Genomic DNA, 9,064 nt, shown 5'->3' on the forward strand with positions numbered 1-9,064 from the left:
AGGACAGGCAGTCTATATGAGCACAAGAACTTCCGTTATGCTGTTTTTTATTTTTATTTTTATTTTTTATTAAACACAAAAAAAAACTTGCTTTCTGCTTGTGAATCCAGTTGTCTGCGTGTTGCAGTTGTACTCAGTTAAACAATTTTAATAGTGCCAAATTGTTTGCAAGTATACTTCAAAAGAGAGTGCAGTGGAAATACTCTACAGGACACTGAGGTTTTAAAGCGTTCTATACGATAGTCACGTACAGATTGGGAGCTAAAACCTAATCAGATTAATATAGACGCAAAAATTCTTCAGTATTTTGCTCCTATGTATGCTAGACTTGGTCCAGTGTAGATCACAGTTATGCAGACAGGGATTTTTTATTGGAATCTGTGGAACAGCTGAAGTAGGCCAAGAGTATATGTGCATGGAGACTGCTTTCATCCTGCCCATGAGTATTGCAGCCAAGTACAAATATCCTCTTTGGCAGCAGGATGCGGACAGTTTGGTTAGGATTTAAAGAGTGAACTTTCCCTTACAGTGATGAGGTACTGAGGTCTTGCAGACACAATCCTTGCACTGTGGGATGAATGGTTTGTCCGCTGTCAAGTATCTTGGAGGCACCAGCTACTGTTTGACTAAGGATCATAGAATCACAGGATCATTGAGGTTGGAAAAGATCTCTAAGCTCATCTAGTCCAACTGTCCACCTACCACCAATATAGCCCACTAAACCATGTCCCCAGGTACCACATCTAGACATTTCTTGAATACCTCCAGGGATGGTGACTCCACCTCCCTGGACAGCCTGTTCCAGTGCCCAGTCACTCTTTTGGGGAAGTTTTTCATAATGTTGATGTTACAGTTTGGCTTTCTCTGATTGAATGATCCTATCCATCTCTTGGATTAAGCTGCAGCTGCAAAATGAATCACCAGACACGTTAGCAGGGAAATATGGTAATGGAATTTGTTCCTGATGAGGATGCTGTCAGTAGACCTTGGTTGCCTTGCTGAGGATTTTGCTGAGCTGATCTCTGCAATTCTGTCAGGTGTCATAGCTGTGTTACCATAGCCATGTTCTGTTCAAGAGAGGAAGGGTTGAAAGCCCTGTGGAGAAGGACCCAATGGTCCTGGTGGATGAAAAACTGAACATGAGCCATGAGTGTGCTTTTGCAACTCAGAGGGCCGATGGTATCCTGAGCTCCATCAGAGGGGGTGGGGGGCAGCAGGGACAGGGAGGTTGATTGTCCCTCTCTACTCTGCCCTCATGAGGCCACATCTGGAGAACTGCATCCAGGTCTGGGGCCCTCAGTACAGGAGAGATGTGGAGCTGTTAAAGAGGGTACAGAGGAAGGCCACAAAGATGGTTAGAAAGCTGGAGCACCTCCCCTATGCAGACAGGGAGCTGGGCTTGTTCAGCCTGGAGAAGAGAAAGCTGTGGGCAGACCTGCTTGCGGTCTTCCAGTATTTAAAAAGGAGTCAAGTCAACTTTTTACAAGGGTAGACAGTAATAAGACAAGGGGGAATGGTTCTAAGCACAAAGAGGGAAAGTTTAAATTGGATGTCGGAGGGAAGTTCTGTGCAGAGAGTGTGGTGAGGTGCTGGAACAGCTGCCCAGAGAGGCTGTGGATGCTTCATCCCTGGAGGTGGTTCAAGGCCAGGTTGGATGGGGCCCTGGGCAGTTTGTTCTAGTAGCAGATCTGGAGGTTTGCAGCTGTGCCTGTGGCAGAGGGAACTAGATAGCCCTTGGGGTCCCTTTCAACCCAAGCCACTCTGTGATTCTGTGATTCTGTGAAAGTCTGGTCCATTGTGATTGACTGCTGTTATGTCTAGCAGATGTTACTTGTTCCATTAAAAAGAAAGTTTTTTGTTTTGTTTTGTTTTGTTTTGTTTTTCCCTCCCTCTTAGGTGGAACGTATTGGGTATTCAAGGAGCCTTACTTAGCCTCTTTGTGGAGCCAATTTACTTCTCTAGCATCATCTTGGGGAGTTTATATCATGGGGATCATCTATCCAGAGCCGTATACCAGAGGATAGCAGAGATAGAAGATCTACCACCTCTTTATACACTCAACAGACCTTTACTTAGTGGCAAGTATCTAATGGAGAGAGCCGTACCGGTAACTAAGTCTGTTCCAGTAGCATTGTGATTTTGCAGTTTTTCAAAACGTTGAAAATATGTCTTGTGAGTAAATTGGTTTCTGGTTACAAAGCAGAAGATACAGTGTAAACCTAGCAGGGATACACAGACAGAGATACCATAGCAAGAACCCATGGTGAGTTAAAAGATGCCAAAAAAGCCAGGATATGAACTGAAGGTACTTTCACCTATTTGCCATCTGGAGTGTACCTTAGCAACAGGTGAGGCAAGCTGAAGGCCCTGGCTTCATGAAACCTCTTGTCATCTATGGATAGTGCATTAGGTCTCATTTTCACTTCTCTTACAATTGCAGGTATTTATTGAATAGCTACGTCATTTATCAGTCTTCCAAGATGAAAATATTTGGCTCACAATCTTTAAGCCAATACCCAACTGAAAGTGGATGAAGAGACAATCTCAGATGTCGCTGATTGTATTTTATTTTGTTATCCATCTCTGTTGGTTGCAGAATTAGTTTTAGTTAGCACAACACCCAACTTGTTTGCTTGACCTAGCTGTCACAATATTTTCATTTTCACTTCATAGTTAATGCACAAATGCTGCATTTAGAGCCTGCTGGAATGTCCTGGAGAAATATTTTTATACCTTTTTAAGTATTAGCTGACAGACAGCAGAACAGCCAAACAGCCAACCCTGGCAAGTAACCAGCAGCTGCTGTTGAAACTTCAAGCATTATTCTTTAGCACCACACAGATTCTAGACTCTAGTGGGGCTGAGAGTATTTGAACTAATTTAATAAAATAATAATTTAAGTAAGTTAAAAGTGAAGTTCTAAAGTGTCTTAAAATCTAAAGAAAAAGCTAATTACTCTAATGTTGTGAAAGCTTTAAAACTGAGATCTGTTATACTTCCTGTCGTTGTGTGTATTGCGTTGTTCTGTAGAGCCAGGCTTTTGTCACATCTGTTTATTTTCTAGGAAAAAAAGTTAAAAAAAAGCAACCAGTATTTTAAAGCATGTTTGAAGTTTGACATTTTAAACATGAACATTTTAAACATGACATTTTAAAAATGAACATAGGGAGCTTGTTATGTATTTAATTTATTTCGTAAGGATTCCCTGCACCAGAACGTACTATAATTTTAAGTTACATGTATATCCTTATAGTAGCAAGTAAGTAATAGAGACAACGTGCACAGTTCCAAATATTCTATTGTTATACTGACCTAATAGCTGATGTGTGGAGTGTTGCTGATATCTGATGTCTGGGAATTTTAAGAAATTCCTCAAGACAGTAAATTTGGAGCAGGGCACCTTGGCTTTGTACAAATCTTTTGTTCTGAAATAGTGTTAGATGACTGTCTGTCATGACACAGCATCATCTGTTTAAACAGCTCAGCTAGAACTCACTGGGCAGTAGAGAGAATTCAGAAGTGTTCTCAGCTATTGAGTTTCATGAAAATGCATATCTCAAAATGCACAGGAGCCTTGCTTGAGAGGAGACACTCACAAGAATTAGTCTGATGGATTTTCTTGTGCTGGATTAGTCTTGAAAGCTAGTTTTCTGATCTGTGATGTTGGATTCAGCTGGGGCCTAGGTGTAGCTACACATCTACTGTTTGACTCACTTATTTCACAGTGTACTCTTACATGGAAATAAGCACAGCAGGAGTAGCTCTCCCATATTTCATTCTCTCCCTTATTTGCGCCATTGTGGGATCATTACTTGTTTTTAATAATTTAGTCAACTAAAAAAGAAATAGCTGTTCTGTTATGGCATTCTGTCTTTCCTCACTGTCTCCCAAAATATTTAAATGGAAATATTTAGCTGAGAAAACATTCTAAGAGCTGTTTTTTAATCTCATACAAGATGACTTTTGTGTCTGCAGGGACAATTGCGTTAAGATGAAGTTACCTACTCTACTGGTAAAAATAATCTTTCCATCAAATGTTCTTTCTTTTTTCATAGGAGATTTTCTAGTTATACATCCTTTCCTCATCAAGTTAATTGGAAGCATACATATCAGAGCAGCAGTTTTCCAGCTGAGAGTGCAGGAAATTCCTCATATGTATTACCAGTTATTTATCTTTAGTTAATTTCATCTGCTTTGAAGAGAAGCTCCAATCTGTGAATGTACCTATGCTCTTTTGCAGACAGTCTAGATGCAAAAACTCAATTCATATTCTGTATTCAATAAGATGTTGACAACCATGGAAGAAATTTCTGAAGATTTTAAATATTCATGCTTCAGCAGCTCTCTGAATGACTACTGTGTTTGCTTTTTAAATTTATTGAATTAGCTTGTTTGCTTTTTACAAAAAAAAAAAGAAAAAAATCCTTCAGCAGACTCTTTGGTTAATTTTGGAGTTTCCTGGCACTTATCATCTCTTCCACTTTGGTATTTTTAGCCCCTTACCTCCTTTGGATGAAACTTGCTGCGAGCTCTGTCAGGCTTTGCTAGTATGTACACACTGGCCCAAAGAAGTGGTGACCTTTGATTTTGCTTATTAGACCTGGTTATAAGAATATCCAAGAAGTTCAGAGTGATGTTCTCTAAAATATTGTAGTTGTAACACTTTTCAAAGGAGAATGAAACACTCTACTTTCTATCCTATCTTTCCCTCCCATTGCTAGTCTCAGTTAATTGTGTTGCGTTCATGTCTAGCTCTTGAGAGAGAAGATATGATCTACCTAAATGACTGTCAGATGCTTTGCTTTTGCAACCTTAGTTTCCTGTTCATGCTGCCTGTGATCTGCCTTCAGAGACTCCTTTGGCATTTTTCCACGGTTCATGCAGATAAGTGCTGCTTACCAAGGTGTCGTTTAAGTGTACTTGAAATTCAGAGTCATTTTTGTTTGTTATGACATCAAAATGACCTAAGAAATGCAGTTGTGTAACTGCTGCTGAAATACACTGCACTCTGGATGTTATATTCAATGCCATCTTTATTTGAAAATCGCTTCTATACAGCCTCCACTGCATGAGCAAGGCAGTAGAGAAATGTAAATTGTCTCCAGTGTTTGCTGAAAGAATTGCTCACACTCTGGACGTGTTGGTCTGGGGAGGGAATCACTCACTAAAGGAAAATGTAGGGCAGAATCTTGTTTTTTAAATGGAAATATTGCTTTTTCACAGTAATAAGAAAAGGAGCAAAAGGCCTTTTTTGCGATACTGACTGTACGATATCTGATCACTGTGCTTGTTCAGTGGCACATGAAACAAGAAAAAGTAATAGCACAGATATTTTTAAATTAAAAATGTGATGGACTCATTTCTCATGTGGTAGCCATGCCTACTCTTGCCTCAGTAGGTTTGATAAGTTCTCCAGTATGTGCTGCCTTAAGCAAGTGACTGTTTCACATCAGCTTCATAAAACAAGCCTGAATTTACATGCATACGGAGAGTCAGAGTTTAGATTCCTTTTGTTTCTGCTCTCAATTAATAGTTCTTTTATGTGTAGAACTTCTATTATGTGACTCGTGGAATGGTAGGGTTTGTTTGCTCTGCAGTGTTTGGTCTTTAGTGGCACAGAAGCAGTTGTGCATGATCCACTCGTTTTCATGCGACTTGGTGCATGTATTTTTTGGCAACCATTCATAATGAACAGCAGAAGTTGTGACAATCTCACCTGAAAGAAACTGGAAAATAAAAATAAAGGAAACTGTCATTCCAATTCCATTTTTTCAACTCCTATTTTAAGCAAATGTGGAATGGTGGGACTGTTTATTATTTCCTTGGCATACTGTCTGTTGGTGACAGCGACAAGGTCGAAATAAGCCAAGCATAAAAACACGTCAGCATCAGAAAATCCAATATTTCAAAATGTTCATTTAGTAAGTGAGGAACTGGTTATCTGAATTTTGCTTTGTAATTTTGCATCTAGGACCTCACAGCTCTCACATACTCTCATCTTTGCATCCTACAAGTGGGTGCGGGACCCAGAACTGCTTTAAGACCTTTAAGTGCTTTAAGGGCCAATAAACGAGTCCTGTGCTTATCTGCTTTAGGCTGACTTAACTTTGTTAGGTTGTATTTCAAATACCATCAAGAAACACACCTTGCTGCAATGCTAATGTTGAATTCATACAAATTTACTAGATTATTTTAGATGTAAGTCCTAGCAGAGACTCAGACTAGATACAAAATAAACTTTCAAAGAGTTATATTAAAGTAAAAATGGGATTCTTATTTATCAGAAAAAGAAAAAAAACACCCCTGTCTCCCGTCCCTTTCTCCGCCCCTCCTCATGAGAAATTGAGACATATGAAGTTTCGCCATCCCTGTAATGTGTGTGAGGCCACCGTGCTGCACAGCCATTCCACAGTGCTTAAACTTAAGTGAAACTTAAACCACTTGCTGTGCTGATGGCCCTGGCTGCTGCCTGAGAGCACTGGGGACGTGTTGAGAGCATTCCTGAGACATGCAGAAAATGGGCTTTGACATTGGAGTCCTTCAGTTGCTGTTTCTGGGCATCTTCAGCAGTAATGAGCATGTGAAGTGGAGAGGCAGCTGAAGCACAGCTGGATTTGTGAGAAAAGAGTCAAGTGTATGCTGGTTTTGACTTTCTGCATAGGATGCTAAGCTTGGGGCTTATTTTGTCTAACTTGGATGCCCAAGCACCTCTGGCTATGTGTGTGCTAGTTGCACCATGCCCCTGTGCAGTTGGTAGGAAGGAAGTGCTCTCAGGCGAGACATCCTCTGCTGATGAGAACCAGAGTGAGGTCAGACCCCCCTCTGAAGGTCATTCCTCTTCTCACAGCTATAAGGAGGGAGGCGAATCAGTAAACAGAAGTGTTACTGGTTCCCAGCTTGTCTTTCAGGCACTAAGGCTTGCATTTGAACATGTAAAACATTTATGGAAGCAGCACTGCATTACCTTTGAAGGCAGTCGTATTTATGTAGAAATAATGGTAATTCTAATGAAACATACTCTACAGCTACTGAAATGTGGATGCCTTCATGCCTTAGTTTACAAGACATTCTGTCATCTCACACTACTTACTGCTCTGATCTAACTCCATTTTTTTACGAGGGAAAGTGAAAAAACACTTCTAAATAGGATTGACTGCTTTAAATAAGATTGCAGTTACAACCTGTTAGCTGAACTCTAATTGTTTGTGCTGAGACATGATGAGGGTTCATCATTCTGCACTGGTTTTAAAGTGCAGACATAGGGAACCATGCATTTAGCTACTTGAACTCTTAGAGCAGCAGAGTGAAAGGGAATTGATGGGACAGTTACAGCTAGGGAAGCTTTGCTGGATCTGCACTGTCCGGAACTCTGCTAGTGTTGCCAGTGAGTGGGCTTTGAGGGCAACGATTACCTTGTGCAGTACTCCAGCAGCATTTCTTCTTCATAGTTATTTGCAGGTCAATGACTCATGAATTGGTTTGCCCTGTAAACCAGACCAGATATTCCTGATTTGCGTGTTGTCATTTAACCCAGCAAGCTGCTAAGTACCACCTGGCGGCCTGCTCACTCCCCCTCAGTAGGGTGGAAAAGAGAATTGAGAAAGGTAAACGTGGGAGAATTCCTGGGCTGAGAAAAGGACAGTTTAATGTGAAAGAAATAATAAGTTGAAATTAAAAAGAAAAAAAAAAAAAAAGGTGAGGAAGGCTGCTCACCAGCAGCTGACCAATGCCCTGCTGGACACAGAGTGAAGGCAGCTCCTGTGGCCAGCTTCTGCAGCTTTTATTGCTGAGCATGGTGCCCTTGGTATGGAATATCCCTTTGGCCAGCTTATATCAGCTCCTGGTTTTGTCCTGTTTTGTTCCTTGTGCCTCCTGGCCTCCTCACTAGCAGAACAGTGTCAGAAGCAGAACTGTCCTTGATTTGGCGCAGCAATGCTCGGCAACTGAAAACGTTGGTGTATTATCAATGTCATTTTCATCCTATGTTCCAAACACATCACAGTGCCAGATGCTCTGAAGAAAATTAACTCTGTCCCAGCCAAAGCCAGGCTAACATGGCAAGGTGCTAATATCACTGTTCACATGGAGCTCTACTACAGTCTTCTACGTAATCCTCCGCTGAGAAAGCTGGTTTCTTGTTTCTCTCCCGATGTTTATCTGCTGAGCTAGGAATGACAGAGCGAGAGGGGATTTTTAATCACGATGAGAATGAAATATACATGGCAGTATTTCCATGATTTAGTGAAAAATCTGTAGGAGAATGTCCCCATAAGGAAGAATTGCTTGTGGCGTGATTTCAGTAGCCTAGTAAGAAGAATGATCAGCAGTTAGTGTTTATTGTTGTCATTAATTTTCTGTTCTTTCAGGTATTAGCAATGCAGAAGCACGCCAACCAGGGAAAGCACCAAATTTCAGTGTAAATTGGACAGTGGGAGACAGTAGTCTTGAAGTTATTAATGCTACAACTGGCAAAGATGAAATGGGGCGTGCATCTCGCCTCTGTAAGCATGCTTTGTACAGCCGCTGGATGCGTGTTCATGCAAAGGTATATATTCCAGCATGGAACATTTTTCACTTCCAATTTATTCTTTATGGCATTTCCATGTGTATCTTTCTGTATTCAGAAGCTATTTTTTGCACCTGTCTTAAGCTGAGCCTGATATTAGCTACCAGTCCACACCGTAATGGAAAATAACACATTCATTTAGGTTATTCAGTTGTATAACGCCTGGTACAAAATGCATGCGAGGGTCTGATAATCTTTGGTTATAGCTAAGAAAGCAAAAGCTCTTACGTCCTTTCCTTTTGCCTTCTCATTTTAATTTCTTTGGAAATACAATCCCAGTTGCACTGAAACCCAGCCTATAGAAATTTCACTCTGTCCTTAGAAAGAAAAGAGCCAAATAGTATACACGAGCTGCTTTTCAGTGTCTAGATTTTGTCTGCCAAAGGACAGAGGTAATCCAGAAGAAGCTAAAGGCATGCTAAGCGTAGTGGAGCTACCACAGCACTGCTGAAAAGTGAAGTCCAAAGATTGCTTGTCTCTGTATGTGGTTTGGTTCTA

At 40.8% G+C, this 9,064-nt stretch overlaps 1 protein-coding gene across 11 annotated transcripts in view; it reads left to right on the forward strand.

The window, feature by feature from the left end:
• ADARB1 (adenosine deaminase RNA specific B1) overlaps positions 1-9,064 on the forward strand; it is a 146,312-nt gene that overhangs the window by 136,131 nt on the left and 1,117 nt on the right. For 8 of the 11 annotated variants that reach the window (XM_048952509.1, XM_048952515.1, XM_048952516.1 and 5 more), the window contains 2 exons: positions 1,897-2,078; positions 8,367-8,545. In XM_048952509.1, the coding sequence (XP_048808466.1) occupies positions 1,897-2,078; positions 8,367-8,545 (361 nt within the window). Of the gene's footprint in view, positions 1-1,896; positions 2,079-8,366; positions 8,546-9,064 lie in introns of those variants that run through there. The other 3 variants (XR_007378445.1, XR_007378444.1, XM_048952514.1) reach the window with 3 other exon arrangements.

The sequence above is a fragment of the Lagopus muta genome, chromosome 8 (genome assembly GCF_023343835.1).
Source record: "Lagopus muta isolate bLagMut1 chromosome 8, bLagMut1 primary, whole genome shotgun sequence".
NCBI lineage: Eukaryota > Metazoa > Chordata > Aves > Galliformes > Phasianidae > Lagopus > Lagopus muta.